At 36.5% G+C, this 22,561-nt stretch overlaps 1 protein-coding gene across 2 annotated transcripts; it reads right to left on the bottom strand.

The window, feature by feature from the left end:
- Positions 1 to 3,119: 3,119 nt before the first annotated feature.
- LOC139695598 (tRNA (guanine(6)-N(2))-methyltransferase THUMP3-like) lies at positions 3,120 to 22,325 on the bottom strand. Of its 2 annotated transcripts, none has more exons than XM_071594396.1 (9): positions 22,205 to 22,325; positions 21,843 to 22,121; positions 12,089 to 12,163; positions 7,921 to 8,230; positions 7,297 to 7,485; positions 7,029 to 7,207; positions 6,763 to 6,948; positions 5,082 to 5,219; positions 3,120 to 3,244 (listed from the first exon to the last, which is right to left on the bottom strand). In XM_071594396.1, exons 2-9 carry the CDS (start codon positions 22,038 to 22,040, stop codon positions 3,137 to 3,139), a joined length of 1,383 nt encoding a protein of 460 aa, XP_071450497.1. In that variant the 5' UTR covers positions 22,041 to 22,121; positions 22,205 to 22,325; the 3' UTR covers positions 3,120 to 3,136. The 2 variants fall into 2 exon arrangements, with proteins under 2 accessions (XP_071450497.1, XP_071450498.1); XM_071594397.1 differs by having other exon boundaries at positions 21,843 to 22,109.
- Positions 22,326 to 22,561: the final 236 nt, after the last annotated feature.

Raw genomic sequence — 22,561 nt, 5'->3', positions numbered from 1 at the left:
AGAAAGTAAGAAGGGCTAATATATAGGACAAACTAGAGTGTTTGCTAGAGATTGTGTGTAATAGTTGCCATGGATTTTCAAAAACCTGCTGCTGATTTGTAAGCTACCTATGAAAAAGAAAATCATGCTTTGGCCCGCTATAATTGATGTGCCTGGGTTCTGCGTTTGGGTCTCATATTAAATTTATATGTAAATCATAGAAAATTAAAATAATACCTTTATCACATAAATGATATTATAGCCAGGGTACAGTACCCATTAGAAAATGTTTCATTGTCGCCCAATGTTATTAGGAATTATAAACTATAAAAGTAATTATTTCCTGATGGTTGCAAAATATATTCCAGCTCATTATAAATTGTTATAGCATATTAAAAAAGGAATAGCAAAAAATTAGTTTGTGATCACCACTAAATTACCATATTAAGAGGGAAATTAAAAAATCTGCAGTCAGCCAAATAGTAGTAGTAGTTCTAAGAAGGTAACCACCAGCTAGGGACATTTTCCAAACAAAAGCCAAATGAATGAGCCAAATAGATCCAAATGAAGCTGAATTTGTACTCTTACACCATATGCCCTCCTCTAATTCAGATGGTTCCATTACCTCAAAAAAGTATGTACTTTAAATGTTAACATCCCTCCATCTAATCCTCATCGTTAAGTGTTGCTCTCCTCATACTCCATTATGGTCCCTCCACTTCTACTTGAAAAACAATTAATGAAGCAACAAATACACTACACCAGGTGAGCAAGGGGTGACTTCCATGTCACATCTCGATGCAGCATCTGGGAGGCAAATACCATCCTGCCCATGGTGAGGAAATACATTTTAAAAGCACATTCAACAAGAAATATGGCACCATCAATTCCAAATCACACGAGTTTTTGCCAGGTGACTCAAGTTGCGGAATAGCACCTAGATCATATTCTTCTTTTTGTTTCACACTCCCCCATGTGTAGCTGGGAATGGGTTGAGCTGTTTTTTCTTGACCTTTTCTCCCTTTCACCTCTGCTAGTCCCTCCATCATCATTCTTATAACAAATGCAAAATATAGAGTGAAATTCATGAGATAAACTTAAAACTTTCTTCAAGATGATTTACCATTAAATGTATTGAAAAAATGAATAGGGGTTTTCAACCTTTGCTTTATACAGGTTTAATGCCCTTGAGCAGCTAGTGGATGCAGAGAAAAGAATTTGCGTGGAAACTGCAGCAATGGAGTGGCCGACAGATTTGAAGACAGTATAACTACTGGCGGGTAAGGAGATGATGACCTGAGTGATGATGGGAATAATTACAGTAGAGTGTGGAGTTGGAGATGTAGGAGTGGTTGGTGGATGAGCAGAGATAAGGGCCTCAGGTGGTGATGGAATGAATGCTTATACTGTCAGAAATAGTGGCATGGCATGGCTTAATGGAAAAGAGGATAAGAGGACCTTAGTGAGGACAGCAGCAATGGAATACGACATCATGGTGCATGAGATGTTGGTGAAATGGCCAAACACATGATAAAACCTTGGAAAAATCAATAAACACATTTATTTGGGAGAAGATAAAGATTTAAAAGCATTGCAGTTTGACAGGGAAATCCAGTTTTAGCATCCTATATTCTTATATTGCAAATACACATATTTTTGCAATATAAGAATGTAGGATGTTAAACTTTCTTACCATATTCACCCATAACCTATCAGACTATGATGCATATTTCATGGTCACTTAACTTGGGAATGATGCAGAGAATGAACCACGTTCCTAGCAGAGAGATTAAAATTTATCTTTCTGAAAAAAATTAGATTAAAATTTTCCTAAATGGTTCATAGACACCATATGATTCAAGTATCTTCATTATCTGCATTAGTGGATAATCTCTAACAATATATTTTTGATACATAGGCAAAAGATTCTTGGCTACTTTTGCTTAATTCAATGCAAAGGTGTTTTTTCATATGATTGTAGCTTCGGAAGACACTAAACAAAAGTCATAATCAAGGAAGGAGTTCTTTGTAATCGATTTAGCAACTGAGGTGTTTAAGATGAGGAATATAGACACACTGAAAACATTTGGACTGCAATCAAATGCAACAATAGACAAGTATGTATAGTGATGTTTATCTAAAAATGGATGCAACTCTTTTAGCTGACGTTTTCGATAATATCCCCAACATATCCTTTTGTGCCAACAAAATTGAACTGTTTTGGGATTATACCCCTCTTGGGTTTGAACTTTTTATGCGATTCTAAAGTTACCTAAATCAATCCGGAACTATTGACAGATTAAAATATGATATTAACTATCAGGAAAGAGATTTATTGTGGAATTTCACAATGCTGCAAGATGTATGGTGAAACTATCATTATTTCCATCGAGGATTGTCACTGGAGTACTGATCATCATTCATTAAAAATTGGGATGAGAATAATTTAAATGAGTAGGCATCATCATCATCACCTTCCTTATGTTGATTTAGTGGTTTGTCAACAAAAAAATTCAGGGGATAAGTCATGGAAATCCCAAATCAAAATAGAAAAGGACATACAAGGGCATTTAGAAAGGTTCTCGGATTCACCACCAGATATCAGCGCTAGCACAAGTTTCCCACATAGTAATCAGTAATCCTTTAAGCATTAATACCTAATGCATCAGTACCCTGGGAAGAGATATGAAAAGCAGATGCCTCTCTGTTGTTGTTCCCTTGTAGTGATCTGTGAACATGGAAAAAACTGATATTTGAGCAGTGATTTAATGCTTCATTAAAAAAGGGCTACATACATATGAACTACCAGGATTACCGACACCTAGTTAAGCTACTGATAAATATTGATTTCAGTCAAGGTTTTCCATGACCCCATTAAATGATCTTTGATAACAAAGCAGTAAGCCACAGAATGCACATATGGAAAGTATGGCATTCAATATTTTTTCCTGTTCTTCTGTTTATTTCCTGATGAGTTAGTTAACCTAATTCTCTCTCATTTCCCAATTAATATGTGGCAAGAGATGTCCCTGCTAGCATGATTCAGCATAGTCAAGTTAATTTTAATTATACTCGACAAAAATAATTCTTCTTTTTAAAAGGTTTAACAAAAAGAAATTCAATTCATATATTTACAAGTTTTTATTGCTATGAAATATCAGTCAAATAATGTTCTGCGTAAGAGAAACACTACAGCTTTTAATCCGCCAACATTAACATGCCGTCGATCAGCCAAATTCCATAGTTTCTTTGTCATATTATGTGCCTGGAATAAAGAGTATTAGCATTATCAATCAATGTACAATTAATAAAAAACTTCAATGAATTCTATATACATAAATAAAAAATTAATCCACACACACACACACATGTGTGTGTATGCATATATATAATGCATATATTATATATTTATATATATATATATATATATGTGTGTGTGTGTATATATATATATGTATATATATATATGTGTGTGTATATATATATATATATATATATATATATATATATATATATATATATATATATATTTTATTTATTAAGTAATCAACTGGTAAAGGCAGGTTTTTGATGGACACAACTACCAAATAAATATTTTGTGACTCCTAACAAAACACAATCCAGCATCCTAGTCTACATCAGGTCCCTCTTCATCTCTTGAGTACTTCCTTCCTCCCTTCATCCCATCCAACATCCCTATTCTGTACCTGCCCTTTCCTCATTTGCATTCTCCCCTCTATTACAGTCTTCAACATCCCACTACCAATCAATATGCCCTTCATCTATTTTTCCTGCTCCATAGGATTTCTACCAATAAACCCCTCTCCTCGCCCACCATACCAAGTACTTCCTCATTTGTTTTCTTCTCTGTCCATTTCCCCTTCTCCATTCTTCTCCACACCTACATTTCAAAAGCCTCCAATCTACGTCTATTTTCCTGCTTGAGTGACCATGTTTCCGCGCTGTACATAACTACGCTTCATTTCAAAATTTTCATGAGTCTTTTCTTAATATCCTTACTCAACGTCTCTGTCATCAACTCCCTCCTCCTTGTGAAAGCCTCTTTGCCTAGCGCAATTCTTCTCCGTACGTCCCTACTACTTTGACCATGTTGGTCCAAAACACTTCCGAGATACGTAAACTGTTCTACCTGCTCTAGTTTTTGCCCTCCTATTTTAATGTTTAGCTTAGCCTTTTTCTTTCTAGAAAATCGCATAACCTTTGTATTATTAATATTGATTCTCATCCCATACCTGTCGCACTGAATTTCCAATTCGCTCAGCAATGCTTGCAACCCCTTGGCTGACTGACAAACTAAAGCTTGGTCATCAGCACACCTATCTGATTTTATGAATTCCCCGCCCACTTTCATTCCTACCTCCAGGTCTTCCCATGCCTCTTTAATCATTTCCTCCACATATAGGTTGAACAGCAGCACTGATAATGGGCAACCCTGCCTTACACCTCTTCCTAACACGGCCCATCCGGACTCCCGTTTCCAGTCACACCTGAGCAGTCTGAGACACGTACAGGTAGTGGATTAGCCTCCTGTCCCTCCAATCTATTCCTATTTTCTACAATATACTCATTAGTTTTTCCCAATTTACTCTATCAAATGCTTTTTCGAAATCTACAAAACAGGCAAGTACATCCTGATTGTAATTTATATTCCTCTCGATTAGTGATCTGATTACTGGAATGGCATCACTTGTACCTCTCCCCTTCCTAAACCAAACTGGTCATCCCCTTAGTAATCATTTAAAAAAGGAAGTTATGTAGCCACACCCTTTATAACTGAATCCCCTTCAATCCTTCTGAGTCCTCTACATTCAGTTTACCATGTCTTGCCTTTCAATTAATTCTATCACCCCCTTTCAATTTCAAAATCATCACCAACACTGAGTCAATGGGTGAGTTTTGTTTAATAACAAATAAGATGTCCTGGTGGATGCAATACTTTGACAACCCTATTGTTGATGCCTTCATGTTTTTTAGCTGAGTAATTGATGCAGCAGGAGTGATGACATGGAAAATATGCACACCTTTGCTTCCTAGCACATATGTCTATTATGTAATCATGACAAAAATGTATCCCTCATTACCATTTCTAAACTCCGCCTGTCTGCCGTGAGAAGCACTGCCCTCCCAGTGCCCTTCCTCAACACTCGACCAAGTTCTCTCAGCACACCAGGATAGAGCACTTTGTTGGACTTTTTGGATCCACTTCTTTTTCCAAAGGGCTTCAATCACATGCAAATAAAAGCAATAATACACCACAATGAATACATAATTTCAATTCTATACTGCTTTGGGAACAAAACTTACAGGATATAACATTGTAATCTTACAATTTTAACCATAAAAATATAAAATATTAACTTCAAAAATACCTGCCAATGAAAACATTGGTAGTGCCATTACCGTGCTTTACTAACAATATGCCACAGATTGCATTTCTGGAAGTACAGTTGCTATGAGTAGTAATGGTTTCAGTACGTGCTTTGTTAAAAAACACCCACTGGTAAAAAGTTTATTTTCCACATTTTTATTTCATATATTTTGTGTATACACAACTGAAAGAAGGCCCATGAAGCAGATGAGAATTAGAAGAGTGACAGGGTGGATAGTTGGGCTAAGGGAGGGTCTGTTTGATTAATGACATTGGAGGAGGTATCAAAGGTTAATGCAAGGAACAGAGACAGGTAAGCACATGAAACATAATTCAAAAGCTACCCACTCTTACTCTGCTACAGTATTTCCAATTATTCCAACACATCTAGCATATACCCCTTTATTTTAAAGCATAGGAGTCAGAAAGCAAATTGGATTTGTGAGAAGATTCACTCATAAGATGTCCAGTTTAACATGAAAGTGTGACCAACTGTGAGAGACGCAATAAAGAGATCATTATCAAATGGAAATTGGCAAATTATATCTAAAACTAATTCAATATTAAACTCTTCCACGCTCCTTTCCTATCGATCCTTATGTTAAAGGAAATGTCTATATTCCATGCCAATGCAATAATACTTAATTCTCAAGTGGAGAAGAGGTCTGGTTATGGTGCAGAAACAACACTTTGGAAGAGTGAAAGGAGGCAAGCTAGTCGCAGGCCAAATATCTTTTCATAGTGGAGTAAAAACCATAAAGCAATTTCTTTACTTAAATCACAAAATCACTTGTTGCCCAAATGCATACTGAGTGCCAATTTTGAGGCCCATAACATTTAAAATACAGGGTGTTTCAAAATGAATATTGGAGTTTTTCGGTGAAGTAACTGTTTACGATAAGGATGGAACAAGGGTGGTGGAGGTTAACTATTTCAGAATTACTTTTTGATATTGATATTTATTTCCCTTCATAATAAATAATTTGGAGAAGTAATTTTTACTAAATTTATAAACAAGGTGTTTACCAAATCTGAATGTTGTTTTTCCTTAACTTTCCCACATTTTTCGAGGGCATGTTTTATGCACATCCGATTGATTATTGTGCAAAATAACCAAGGAAAATGTCAATTTTCGTAAATGGCATGTCATGGAGAATAGGGTAGTTACATGCCAAATTTAAGATATCTTGAAAAAGAAAAATAAAGCAATCATAAATACAAGAAATATAGTTAATTGCATTAAGTAAACAAAAATCTCTTCCCAGAAAGGATTCCTTTTTGGTCAATAAAATTCTTTGTTTTTATAAGCTTGATGGACTTATAAATATGCTAGGGGGAAATTTAATGGATGAAGAGGATAATGAAGTGAAAAACAAAACGATTGTTTACAGTACCATATCCGTGACGACAACATCAACAGATGAGTTCCTAATAGGCAGCTTTAGAGAATCCCACTTCATAACATCAAGGGGCAAAGTTTTGCTTATATCATAATTTTCCAAATTCTTTTTGGTAAGACCACAGGGTACATCTTGAAAGTCTCCAGCCACGAAATATGACTTAGGAAATGCAGCTGCACCCTGAAATAAATAGTTTTGAATGAAGAAGATTAACATCAACATTTTCAACTATTTCTAGTCACTGATGCCAATGTACATACCTCAATTGGTATTGATCCACTACCCGAAAGTGGGTCAATTACAACATCACCTACTTGAGGGAGTGCCATTTTGATTAAGCTATAACAAATGGTAGCTCTAAGAGAAGTTAAACCAAAGACAGTGAGATTTCTTCTGTGTAATGAAGATTTTGTCAGTGATATGCTAATAATAAAATCCGCTGTGAATAAAATGAGAAACATTTTAGGCAAGAGTTGGGGCTGAAACAAAAAATCTACACATATGACATTGAGCAAAACCATTTCTTACAATCAGTGACATTAGTCATTATTTCCATATTAAAATCAGTTAGATCCACAATCCACAAAAAGTCTTCTTGGATCAAGGCACCATATGTCCTTGCAACATCTTCAGACGTGAAGGAATGAGTGCCCACTCGCTTTGCAGACACACGAAACTTTGGAACGGTAATTTTAGCATCAGCTGAAACTGCATCACCTTTTAAAATAAGTTTCCTTTTTAAATTTTGCAAAAATTTGTAATAAAAAGAAAATATTAGAAGAAATAAGTCAAAAATGTTATATGCAATAGTATATACTATAAATTTCCAAAATTCATTGGGCAGTCACAAGCCTGTTGAATGCTGGGCAGCGATAAAAATAATTGTTACGTTAGTATTAAATAGCTGGTAGATCTGCCTGCTTCTCAGGTTGGCAAAAATTTTTCAGCACAAAGCCTGACAGAGATTGAATACCAACATAATAAAAGTTTTAGGCATTCCCCAATTTGCAGCATGCCTGTGACTGCCTCCACTTTTGGAAATGATACATGCTAACTAAAACTTAACACCTTTTTTTTAAAGAATGCTAAACACATTGCAATGGATATCAATTAAAAATTTCTTTCAGCAGTTAAAATTGACAGGGGCCTTACCAACGTTTGAGTTGTCCTTAGCGATGTTTTCTTGAGGCTCATCATCTGGTCTTTCAACATTTGTTAAGTTTTTACAATTTTTTTCATTCCAATTACTTATTTCATTATAAATATGATTTTTCTCCTTTGCTATTTTACACTTTTTAGGATTACTGTCATTTAAAGTGTTATAAATTCTTTTACTTGTTTCATATTCTTCTTTTGTAGGGTAAGTGGTCCCTGAATACTGATATACATCCTTCCATACAGATATTGGCTTTCTCCATTCGATTTCAGAATAACAGTTCAACAGCATTGACAAATCTTCCTTCTAAAGAAAATGAAATGATAAAAGAAGAATAATTTACATCAGTGCAATCATGAATTGTTTAATTTTATAGGGGTGATTTGACAAGCCTGCACAACATTGAAAGCTACTTCATTTATTGAGATAAACCATTTTCATTTCACTACATAGTCTCCCTTTAGGCTGAAACATTTTGTCCAATGCTGCTCCAGTTTGTTGATCACTTCCAAATAATTCGTTTGATCCAACTCCACAAAATATGCAATCGTTTCTGTAATCACCTCCTCATGTCAATACAATCTCCTTCCTGCCAGCATTTTTTCATATTGGAGAGCAGGTAGTAGTCGGACGGAGCCGAATCTGGAGAATATGGATATCTGGAAAGAGTTGCTATTGTAACTCCTGATCACTTTTACTGCTGATGAGTTGTCTTGGCGGAAAAGGACTGTTTTGTGGGCCATTCATGAATGCTTTCCTTGTTGCCCAGTTGTCAAACAGTCCAATAATGATACATTATAAGCATCTTCAATAGTTTTGACACTTCTCCATGTAGTCAATGAAGATGATTCCTAAAAATCCCAAAAGAGTCCTTATAACCCGCCCAGGTGAAAAAATGTCCGTCAAATTCTTTGATTCCGACTCATCGCAGACAACACATTTTTTGGACTATTCCTTGAACTCAGGTGCATAGTGCATACATCCATTTTTCATTTAAAATGATGAAATGATGCTTGATGTCCCAAGGATTTAGCTGAGACAGCGGCAAATCTGACTTTAAAATGTCCCATAATTTACGTTTTGCTCAACTGTACACATTTGCAACCTCTCTTGTGGATAACTTTATCATGTGAAAATGTACATGGAAAATACTATGTAGCCAATCTCTTAAAGTTTATTAAGCATTAGCAGTCACACAAACCTTCATTCTTCACCTATCTATCACCATTTCATGGATTTTATCTATCATTTCTGATCCAGGAGCCTATACAGAGTGTCCAGAATATTCAGCATTCCTTGTACTCAGAAGGCCACCCCACAAGTCTTGAGACCACTTATAAGTCATTCCAATTGCATGGCTCATATTCACAATCATGCTTATCAAGTCTCTCTTAAAACTCCTGAAGCGATTAGCATTTCATGAAGTAATGTAATCAACATGTGAAATTCTTGATATGGATGAAACTTATTGTGTGCTCCGTGTTCCTTCAAGAGAAGCTACTGACTGACTGAAAATAACTGTGACACTAGTGGTGCCATCTCTCTGACCTAGCACTGCATTTTCACACCATCTCATCTGCCTTAAAGATTATAAACACAGAAAACAATACATAAAGGATAATACAAAGTGTGGCAACATAACTTCCTTTTTTGAAAGCATTTTGAATTTGAAAATAGGAAGTTATGTTGCCGCACCCTGTGGAACTAAAAACATGCTATACTATATTTCTAGGATTTCTGTAGCAACATTCTGGATTGGGTGAAGCAAACTTGGCGGAAAACTGTTATATTCCAGATGTGAATCAGTGATGACTCTCGACATCAAGAGCCAAAAAAAACTATCAAATTTTCTTTTTACCAAAGATAGAGGAATGATGTAAATTATGGTTAGACTTAGCAAAGAAACTTTGAAAGGATAATTTTAAGTATCACTCACAGCAAGAAACTGATAACAAGAAATTGAACCTGTGAGTGGTAGTAGTAGTTTTAGGGGAGGCAACTGACAGCTAAGTTCATTTGCACCATTAGGGATGGATGGGAAAGAGGGAAGGGTGGAGAAAAACCTCACGTTCGCATTAGCCTACTCTGAACGAAAAGCGCCAAGGAGTCCGCAGTTTAACATCCCATCCGATGGAAGGTGTATTCACTCAAAGTGCTCTCCACAAAGCACCTCAAGTAGGGATTGAGATGCCAATGCGCTAGACACCGCACCATTCCCATCACCACTTTGTCGGGTCATTCACATATTCTACACTTTATTTTACCAAAGGTGTGATAGCGTAGGTTGGTTGTGGGCAGTTCATGAAGGTTGGCAAAACTTAAACTTGCAAAGGATATAATAACAACAGATGAACATAATTTAGCAATGCCTGAGAAAATGCAACAAGTTGGTCATAGATAGTCACTAGATCAAGCAGCAGACATGTCAATTGATGGGAGCCAGTAGGTCTCCATAGAAACAAATTCAACTTTAACCTCTCATAGTGATTCAAACACTGCTCCAAGTTTGTCAAGTGTCACAAAGATAATGCTACCAAAGTTAGCGGGTAGTAACACAGCCAGCACATATACAGAGAACATTAGAGTAAACCCTAAGTGAGATCAACTAACTTGTTTTTGTCAGTCGGCCATCAATGAACCTGCACCAAAAGACAGTCATGGTAATGACCCTGGACATGAACAGAATGTGTCACGGTGCTGTGACAGTCGAGAAATTTTTAGAATGCTTAAAAAATCACGAGCCACTTTAGCTCGTGGAATGAAACTCAAAATCTTTGCGTAGCCTTCCCTTTTGATAAATTAGGAATAGCCCCATACGACCGCGTAGTGAGAAGCGCCTTCCTGTATGGACAATCATGTTTACCCTCATGATGCTTTAGTAATAAATCTAGGGGACACACACTATGAGGGCATAATTGGCTTGGATTTTATGAAAAAGTATTGTAGCAAGATTTCTTTCGAGAACAACACCATTAAATTTGAACCTGATCACATGATGTCTTTAGAATCTGTATGCAGTAAAGTTGAGGAAGTTGATTTAATTTCACTTGAGAATCCCCCGTTAGGACCCAGCTAAGAGGCCAAGAGGCCAACACGGTGCGACACTGTGTTTCATAACCTGAATGACTTCATGGAGAATAACGATGGGATGGGTTTAAGGACTTCCCATGAGTCCAGGTTAGCTTGGAGCGAGGATGCGGAGACGCTGGTGAAACATCGCTTGCATCCCATAACCTGAATGACTTCGTGAACCATGGCAAACCCAATGACCCATTCCCTTCCCCATTCCTCTCCCGATACCCTGCCTCTGTGTCTGTCAGTCGAGCCTACGACCACACCAGAGATGCCCAGCCCTACCCTGCATTTTTCTCAACGTCCTGTGCCGCCTCTGTGTCCGTCGGTCAAGCCTACAACCACACCATAGATGCCCAAGCCTTGCACCGCTCACTCGTCCCTACTCCCTGGTGCCTGAACCTGATAGCTTGAAAAGGGTTAAATAAAGACTCATAAACCAAATACAACTCTCTCATTCTGTGCTACGCTCCCACCAATGATGTCGCGGCTGCCAACCACGCGACACAGTGACAGCCTATTGCTTTATGTACTGAGCAACAGAAGTCATAGGCTGCCAATATTAACTATAGATAAAATAAGGACATGCATCCTATTTAAGAAATTGCTTCATCCATTGTTACCTTTTGGTGATCATCCAACCATGAGACTGGGTGCTGCTAAACTGCTTTGCTCGAGTGAAGTATTTACATATGTAGAGTGAAGGGAATTATGGCAAATGCCTTTGGCTGGCAATGGCTCATGTGGAGTTAAACCTAATGAGTAATACTGTTAGTTGGCTGGGCACACTATCAGAGAAAAATTTAGCTAGCACAACCTAATTTTTCAGGGCTGGAAAAATTCCCTGGTGGGCCGCTACATAACATTTAATTAGATCGCAATTGTTTCCAATGCCAAACACTTTTAAAAATTGATATATATGAAATATTAGTCATCAATTTTTAAATAGAATATAATGCTAACATCTGGTGTATTTGTTGTTTTTTGCATGCTACAATACTATGGAGTGAGCACATGTTTCTGAACCTGGGTTACGTTTGAGAGGAAGGATGCCTTCATATATTTATTCTCTATACTGAATCTGAAACATACCTTATCGGATCCAAAGTTGATTTCCTTCACATACACAATTATGTATACATTGTCGATTGATCTCATTAGAAACACCTGAAAAAGAAAAACTGAGTTAGTTGGATGTTACACAGACATTTTCATGTAAATTTCAGTACCGCAGCAAACCTGGAGCTTGAAATAGATGAAATAAAATACAGGCCTGAAGGCAAAAACACTTTTTACTTTCACTTGCATAACTTAGATAAAATAATCAATGCATTTCACACAAATGACTAATAATATTCATTTACTAAAGAGTAACACTATTATTATCAATATATAATGTAACCCAAAAATTGGTATTTATTTATTTGGTTTACATAGTACCCTGGAAGCCACCACTAGGGTGTGTGCATAGGGGCGATTACACATAAGACAACTTTTAACTAGAATATTTTTAACCCTACCATGGTTAAATATTGTTATTCTGATTCCTTTTTGGTCGTGGGAAAAATGACATCTTAAATCTATCTGTTCTAGACCTAATCTCTCTAATTTTATTGACATGATCTCTCGAACTGTAAAACAATGGGGCTTATAATGCATTTTCAGCATCATTGCTAAATAGACATCCTTCCAATACAGGCAAGAGATTTAAACTGTAATTCAACTTCACTCCATGAGTGATTCCCAGCCTCATTCTTCTAATAATTTAGATAACCTACTCATTTTACCATTATAATATTTTACAAATCTAGCTCCTCTACACTGCAGGCATTCCAATTCCGCAATCAATCCAACTCCATGAGGCTCCCATATGCTGGAAGCATATTCTAAATGTGGCCTAACCAGTGAAAGACAACATTTCTCTCTGACCTTTTCATCACATTTCCCCAGTGCTCTTCTAATAAATCATAATTTTTTGTTAGCTTATCCACATATTCACTGTACACGTTATGTTTCTTCCTGGAGAGGTCATGGCTGAAGGTAATGCCCAAGTATTGAATACCAAAAGTTAATCACTACGCACTTTTTAAGAGCAATTCTAATCACCAATGGTCGCACCAGAATTGCATAGCATTTAGGTCATCTGGTAAAGCTGCTTTATCCTCAGGATTATGGATGTGTGTAAACCATTGCATCATCAGCAAATTAATGTGCCTTACTAATAATACAGAATCAGTATACTTCTGTGTACTTCAAGGAAATACATCAGATCCATTCCTGCTATTAATTTATGTTAATGATTTAACAACCTATGCAAAGAGTGATAAAGTAATTCTTTATACAGATTACACGAATTTACTACAAAGTAAAAAGAACAACCCATTGCTGGAGTAAAATGCTAATAATTCCCCAGCACTCTTAGGAGACTGTTTCACAAAAATGAGCTTATAATAAATTTTGAAAAAACAAACTATATACCATAAAAAGAAATAACTCCCTGAAATTGATGTTCTCATCAAAGATAATCCTCTGAAGAAAGTTAGCAGAACCAACTTTTAGGTTAATAATGATGAAAAACTGGAATGAACATATTAGGCATTTATGCAGTAAACTTTCCAGAATTTCCTATGCCCTAAAAAACCTAGCAAAGATTGTGCATCAAGCAATTCTAAAAAAAGCCTACTTTGGTAATTTCTAATCTCAAGTTTGTAAATAAATTATCTTTTGGGGCTCTGCTACGGGTGTTAACATAGTATTCACCATGCAAAAAAGAGTTAGTAGGTATAAGGCCAAAATTCTAAGAAGGGAATCATGTAGACCACTTTGTATAAATCTTGAAATCTTACCTGTAACGTTTTTGTGCATATATCATGCATTTGTTCATGTCTGAAAAAGCATGTGTCCATTTTTAAAAAAATGTGAGTATGCAGTGTTATGCCACAAGACGAAGAGAGAAGGTGAATATAACACAGCATTTCACTTCTTTTTTTCAAAAAGGACCCCTTTATGCTGGCATTAAAGCTTATAACCATTTACCATCAGGCGGAGAAGCTATCGGAGACATTAGGGGAGACACTGGTGAAAGAACTTTGAAAGTAGGAATTTAATAAGTTGGCTTTTCCAAACTGCTGGTTACTCTTTCACGTTTATCATTTTTGAGTGAATTATCTATTGATTTCCCAGAACCTCTCTGGCATACAGCCAAAATGCTTTCGGATTCTGTTTAAAATTTTCTGCTAAGATTTCCCTTCTGAATTTGCTTAAGACTTTCTGAAATTCTCTCTTCACATTTGCCCCCGATACCTCAAAATCATAAATGATCACATTCCTTTTGTCTACAGAGATATCGTTCCCTATATTTTTCATCCTGTCCGACATAGTCCTTGACGTTGTGATGATTTTCCAACATCTTGTTTATACCATCTACATTCCACGTTATCACTTATAAACTTAATTGGAATAAACCAGATGACTGCTGAGGGTGTTATGTCAAGGAAGTCATTCCATGTACCCTTAGTATTTTGGTGTTCACTCTCTCCCTTAATAGATGCAAATTGACTCTACAATATGCATTTTAAATCATTTTAGTTCAATTTTCTTAAGCAAGTAAATTTTTCTTTTAGCCTTATTGTTTATGACCCCAACTAGGCATATTCTGCTCTAGGGTCACCTATTCCTTCGATACTTTCTATATTTATGCTTTTTCAGGAATGTTCATTGCTAACAAATCAAGAATATTTTCTGGTCTACTTAACAGGCCAAGATCATTACTTAGTGAAGTAAAAAGGAAGTTCCAAAATGAAATAAAGGTTTTATATGGTTTGAAATGATTATCTCAGTAACTACCAAACCGTACCATTCATTCAATTACGTGTCATGACATCTTCAGAACCTATTATATATTTTTATGCTCTTACACATTGTTCTTTATGCCCTTTGGTTTGATGTGATGATTTTTTGTGATAAGCTATTGCAAATTATTACAGGGTAACCAAGGTTACACTCTTATCAAGTCTTTCTGTTGTTACAATTTAAAGATTTTTGTGATGTGATCTACATACAGGCAAATATCTTTAAAGAGAGACAAGTAGTTTTTATCCCGCATTTTGTATTTTTCTTGTAAAGTGCTCCAGGTGCATTTTGTCATACATCCTCAAGGATTTGTATTAATTCCAAGGGAACCTTGCTAGATGTCATACACCTCACTATTTCCCCATAGGATGCCAATTCCTAGTATATGGAATATTTTTTCTCATGCTCAGTCCCTCAGTGATTCTCCTTTCTCAAAAAGAATGCATCCATTCACACCACAGGCACATGTGGATTTGATGGTAAATATATCATAATAGTACTTCAATTGGTTCTTCCCCATATTTTTTTAAAATATTAAATCTGCATAAAGAAGGCATTTTAGAGAATCAACCTTTGTCCTAGCATACATGTGCACTCTTTTCTTTGCTGCGCAAGGTTTTTCACAAACTTCTCTACTGAAACGATTCAAAAAGATATTCCTGAAAAAGAAATGTCAGACATGCTAACAAGATGTGGTAGTGAGATATTTATTCTATCAGTAGATAAGGTCCCTGTTGACACATTTCCTTCTTTATCTGGGAGTACCTCCCTACCCTTAATTCGCGGGAATCGCAAATGACTTCTGTGCCATCAGACACTGATTCGAAACGAAAATAACAATGGAGGTGAAGAGAACCCTTTTTCATCTAAAGATATGGAGCCGGGCAGTATTTCTGGGGAGGATAAAGATTTGGGGCCAAAGACCCACTTGATTAAATGAATTTGGAAGTCAAGGCCCCTGTGAGGAAAGAATCTTCTCTCTCTCTGTTCACCTTTTCTCAGCTTCCACTTAAAAAAATTTGCTTTGCTTTTGCTTTTTTTATTCTTAATAAAATCAATAAGTTTTACTACCAGCTGAAACACCATTCAATTGAGGATACAATAGGTGGAGTTTGTAGGATACAATAGGTGAAGTGAGGCAAAACTTTGAGATAATCATTGCTTCATGGCATTAAGCCCTACTGTTTCCAAGAATATGTAAACTTGACACCAAAGACTGTTTCTCAATGGAGTGGCTTCTGACAACAGCTGCTTATCCACCTATTATGTCTCAGGAAAGTTCCAAGGTCAATTCAAAAAAAGATGAGACTGGTCTTTCTACAAGTGAACTGCTTGACGGATCACAATCAGTGAAGTGTTGCCTTCTAACCACGTCTGTGAGAAGTAAAACACCACCTTACTCGTGGCCCTACATCGACTTGTCTCCGTACAACAGCGATTTTTGTCTGAGCTTGCACACGCTTACTGAGCAAAGTCATGTGTCTGTGAAGATATTAGAGAAACAGCATTTGTGCATTGAATTTTGTTTTGGGGAAAAGTGCAACTAAAACTTATGCAATTATTCAAGAGATATTTGGCAATGAATCAGTGAGTCAGGCACAGTGTTTTCATTGGTACAAGTACTTCCAGTCCAGACAAACCTTGAGCGATGAAGAACTGAAAAGTGGACGACCATCTACATCAACAAGCGATGTCCACATCACCAGTGTGAATGATTTCGTACATGTAAATCATGGGTTAACTGTCTCGGAGATTGCCAATGAAGTTGACATTAGTGTTGGATTGTGTTTCACCATTTTAACCGAAATGTTTGGTGGAAGAGACCACAAATGTGGAAAACATATCTTAGTGCTTTCATCCCGACAACGCACCGGTGCACTTGCCATCGATTGTTACAGAGTTTTAGGCCAAAAACATCACACTGGTCAAACCTACCCAGCCACCCTACTCTCAAGATCTTGCTCCAGCAAACTTTTCCTATTTCCTAAGTTGAAATCCATCTAGAAAGGATGCAGATTTGAAACTATTGATAACAGCCAACAAATAAGTACCGTAGACCGCTCTAACAAAAGAAGCTTTCCAGTTGGAATTTGAAACCTAGAAAACACGTTAGTAGTGTTGCATTGACAGCCAAAGACTGTATTTTGAAAGCAATAGGCATGATTAAAGGGTAACTAATAAAATCAAGTATTTATTCAGTGTCTCATTCTTTCAGTAGACTTAATGTATGCTGATTCTGTGGCTATTGCACATTAATGACAATTCTCAGCCAGCTGGGAGTGACAGGCTGAAATAAACAAGGATTGTGAAGGATTCTTTATGAGATTCTTTCAGAAATACTTTTTATCCTTTTGGTAGTTTGTACATAGTACTAGTTTATCTCTTTGTAAGGGAAACGATGTTCAGGTAATATATTCCATTGAAGTAAAGTAGGCTTGGCACCAAGATATTTGTCTGTGTGACTGCAAAACACATATTTTGCATTTCATTTTGTACACTGGTGCAAATACTGCTCGGAGAGAAAGGAGGAGGTCCGGAGAAATCAAAAGATATTAGGGCCACACTACTTAAGTCATATCTTGAAACTCTTTTATTTTGAGAACCCAAATAGCAGTCCAGCCTCATTTCGTGGTCAGCATGATAAGGCAATCAATCCTTGTGGGATAGTTAAAATGAATAGAAAGTGCACGCCAATAAATGAAGAGAAGCTGAAGGAAGGAGAGAAGTGTGGGTTCTCTATACAGCCCACAATTACAGAAGGGTAGAATCCTCTAAAACAGACTTTAAAACTGGGGATAAAATTGTGACGCTAAAATTTGCTTTGAATTAAAACAAGAGGATGGATGCAACAGATAAGAGAGATATGACTTTGAGGTCCACTGAATCAGCTAGAAAGATTGTGAAATGGTATCAAATGTTTCCATGTAGTGGATATGTACATGTTTAATTCCCATATCTTATATTGTGTTGCCAATAACACCAAAATTCCCAGGGCAAAATTTCACCACTCCCTCGTTCAGGAAATGGCAGAATGATTTTCCAGAGATCAACAAGGGGGTAGGATTGACAGGCCTTCATTTTCTGAAAAATGATAACTTAGGAGGCACACAAAGCCAGTTCACCCCAAAAAAAACATGCTCATTTAAAAGAAATAAATGAAGAGAAATCAGGTCTAAGTGGAAAGAGTAGAGTGTGGGATTGTGTGGTGCCATGATTTCAATTGTGCCACACAAAATATTTTTAGCATTTTTTACCACATGTAAATAAAAGCTATATTTATTTTTTTTTCCTTTAATATCTTTCTAGGCATTGCAATGGCAATAATGCTAACTTTTCAGCTCTGGAATGAAACAATTGCTTATCTTTCATTGAATAAAGACCTGCCATATCCATAGATAAAAAGAGAAGTGACAATAACATCATTATGTATTCACAGCAAAATATTTAATTTATTTTACAGATTTAGACCACTCTTCATTATGCTGTGAAGGGGAAGTCTTTGAATAACAGCTATGATCTCGTTAACTCTCACGTATACAAGGTATTGGCCATCCAAATTACAGCTTTCATTCTATTATGTTTTAGATCCCAAACATCAGTGTAATACTGTCTTCAATAATTGCCCATTCCATTGATTCGACATCACTCAGCTCAGCAGCAATGTATGAGGGTAACAGTCAACTGTGTTAGCTTCGCATGCTAGTAGTCATGCTAGTATTCAACTTCAATTAAATTAACCTTACATATCATTTTTACCTAAATGTTATGCATATTTGATATTTTATTGCAAACATTTTCAAATGAAGATATTTTTGGTTGTAGGAAAATTGTGAGTGATTTATCATTTGAATTTATATGTTTAATCACTTACAGTTCATGAAATATAATTTAGTTCATAAAAATGTTGAAAGACAGTTAACTTTTTTTAAATTATGCAAACAGATAATTTAAATGTCCTAACTGATAAGTCCTGTTTGAGTCACTGTAGAGGGCAAGGCTAAGCAGTCAAAGGGTTATGGATTTTGCAACAAAGAATGGTTTTTATGGGAATTGGGATGGTGCGGTGGCTAACATACTACCTTCCCACTGAGAAGGCCAGGTTTGAATCCGGGAGACTGCAGATATTTTTCAGGGGTATTCAATCCTTACTTGATATGCTTTGTGGAGAGCACTCTGAGTGAGTATGCTCTCTGTCAGATGGGATGTTTAACTGCAGACCCCTTGGCGTCTTGCGTTAAGAGTTGGCAAATGCTGATGCCAGGTTTTTTTCCACCCTTCCTCCTTTCCCATCCCTCTCTAATGTCGCAAATGACCTTAGCTGTCACCTTCCCTAAAACTACTACTACTATGGTTTTCATGTACTACTAGAAGCCCCAAAAATCCCCAGAGTAAAGGCTTAGTGGAAGCAAGGCAACAAAGAAAATAATAGAACAGTACAAAGATTCAAACTTTGGCCTACTAAGTTCTCAAAACACCCAATTATACAATTTGGTCTTACTCTGGCCCAGCTACATATTAATGGGTCAAAGATTAAGAAATACCTAGGCAGTAGAAGCAAAAAGGCCAAGAGTGAATAGGAGTCATTATGAACTGTAGTACCAACGAAATAAAGCAAATCAAAACCATATTAACACAAATGCCACAGGGTAACTCCTATGAGGATATTCAATCAAAAAGATTGAGTTGAGGTAAATAATAAAATGACATTTAGTTATGTGAGGAAGTGGTAATCCAGAGGTTTGACTAATGGACTACTGACCGGAGGGACCAAATTTGGTTCTTGGGCACCCTCAGCTTCACCCAAGCTCTGTTATTTTTTGGGTACCAGATCTTCATGGGGAAACCATAGCGGCACAAGGAAAGTCAAGAGCCCCCTAACCAGTTGATGTCTGCATTTCACATGCCATATAGGGCTTTTGTACTGGATGAACTCAACCATCACCTACCAAACTGACCTGCGGGTTGATTACTGCATCATGGTTTATACATAGGTATGTATTGCAGCAGGTAGAAGAACTATGGTCCTATCATATCATGGCAAGAGAAGTTGTCAAAGTAGATTCTCGACAATCTTTTTCCAGTAATTTTGACTTCAAATAATAATACTGTATCGCATGGACCGATCAGCATGCCAATCGACCGTGATTTAAAAGAGCAGCTCCAATGGCCTATTATAGACAAGGTTTCAAAGCCCCAGGCAACCAGGAAAGCACCCTAAGGATGATAAGATGATGTTGCCGCAGACCAAAAATATTTCCATGTCCCCAGACAGCAGAACTTGAACACCCAAAGCCCCAACTCGTGAAGCAACGTCAGGAGGTCTAAAGAAACAAGCACACCTGTGCACCCTCTTAATCTGTGTATTAATGCTTTAACTGAAATAGAGGCAATAAGTGATTCATAGGGGAAAGGATAACTGATGGTGTTTTGTGATAAGTGTGTTAAGTGATGATGTTTTATCATAGAATAATTGTGTAGTTTCAAGCGTGATAATGATGGACTTGGAAAATATTAATAACAAAATGATACCTATTTTTAACTTAGATGTACCACATCATCTCCAAGCATAGCATGGGCATAAGTGCTGCATCTTTTACTCTGATAGCCCAATTGAGAGGAAGTACGGATATGTGGCTGGGAGGAGGGTCATCCATCCTACCTCCACACCACAGCCTTCCCCTCTCTTCGTCACTTTCAGTCATTCCGTACTTCAAGATAATATAGTATAGTCAAATCTGTTCCATGACAAATTTTTGACTGATGGAAAAGTGCTCCTGCATGGCAATTAATTGTTGTTTTGTTTGAAAGTGTTGTACTATTGTCTATCAAACTAAAATTTTGTATAAATGGCTTAAAGTTACATTTTAATGAGGTTTAGAGACAAAGACTGAGGATTCAAAATTGTTTGTTGTAAATTTTTTTTTATTAACTAACAATCTGAAAACAGCAAAGTTTCAGCACCGTGCATCGGACTATTAATGTGGAATAACGACGATGACAACCCTAAGTATACAAGCCCTAAGTGGGGAAAATCCGCCTGTGATGGAATCGAACCACCGACCCCTTATGTAGCCAAACGTGAAAGTTACCCTGCCGCGTATTTGATCGGATATTTTGACTTTCTATAGGCAAAAATGGAGATGTAATGGTTATATCAAATTATGCATTGCATACTCCACCTTTCCATGCGTTGAAGTTATTAGATTTAATTGGCTGCCTGACAAAGGGAATGAAAACTGGGATGTTCAAGATAACTATACGATGGTATAACATGCATGCATGTGGGATTAGAAAATACATGCTAATGTAGATATATTACAGAAACAATAGTGAAAAGTTACATTGCTTACAGAAATATGAAACAAATAGACACATAAAAGAATATATTTTGGGTTAAATTAATTATCACTCAATAATAGTTACTTCGGAACATGAACTCGATCACCATTCTGGAAATGAACCCATTAGTTTACATTTTCCAACAAATTCATCACAATCAAGGTACTTCTAATGACTATTGAAATTTTTTAAACCGAATAGAATACCACCACTAGTAAAACTAAAATGGAAGGTGGCCCGTTAGCATTGCTGGCCGAGACTCATACCCATGGCTTTCTACTTACTACATAGGAGATTAAACATTTTTTTCACACACAACAGGCGAATTTTAAATGTGACAGTATAATTCAGTAATTAACTTAAACCCTATAAGCGATTCGATAATTAACTACACTGCTACCGCATAGTGCTCATTCATCAATTATTAAAGAGGTCGTTTGAATGCTGGCAGGTCGTGTACCCAATCACTATCGTCTACTATAAATAAAAGCTCGGGCAATAAGAATCCGCAACGAAATTCCAAACAGATAGCTAACAATAGATAAGAAGCGGTCAAAAACTTTTAAACGAAAAATAGATTGGTGCAGACTCTGGCAACGATCACCTTAAACTACACGTAGGTAACTCATATCTGTGCTTGAAATAGAATACTTACATTAGGTAAGTGCTCACGAAGAATATTGAAATACACACGTCCTCGCTCTGATATAATTAATGTTGTCTTTCCAAATATCTCGTAGCATTCACCCTCCGCTATTTTTTCCAATCCAGACACAACGGTTGCCTCAACAGTAATTAATTGTGGACTTGATCTTGATATTTCAATAAGGCATGCCAGTTTTTCATTCTCCATTCCAAAAAAATATTCTTTCTTTCATCAAGTCCGCAAAATTACGACAACCTCAGAGACTGATGGCCAATACTGAAATGAAGGCTGCAAATATTAAATCGTCTATTTTCAATTTTAAAAAGGAAAAAATTCAATACCCAATTCAATAGAGACATCCAGACTATTACTTTGTAAAATTCAGATCCTAAAAGTTCCGAATATCATTTGTTAAAGCTACGGAAAGATATGTTAATACAGGATCATAATAATTACTATACGAGATTTTCACAGATTTCGAGCTAGGATCCGAACAGCTGGATCGGAACGCTAAAACATATTAAGGAAAGACACGAAAATCTTACGCCCACTGGTCAAGTTTTCCTTTTAAACCGTTGCAGATGGCACTGTTTTACAATGTACTAAGTCGTGGGATTATAAAATTAGAAACCGTATATCAGTTATTTATGATAATACGAATAATAAGATCTATGTGATGAACAAATCGCTCCGTAAAATGAATTAACACTTAATTACAAAAAACTTGC

The sequence above is a fragment of the Hetaerina americana genome, unplaced genomic scaffold (genome assembly GCF_022747635.1).
Source record: "Hetaerina americana unplaced genomic scaffold, ioHetAmer1.1.p SCAF_60, whole genome shotgun sequence".
Taxonomy (NCBI): domain Eukaryota; kingdom Metazoa; phylum Arthropoda; class Insecta; order Odonata; family Calopterygidae; genus Hetaerina; species Hetaerina americana.
The sequence above is the reverse complement of the archived record's forward strand: the minus strand, read 5'-3'. Positions and strand labels throughout refer to the sequence as shown.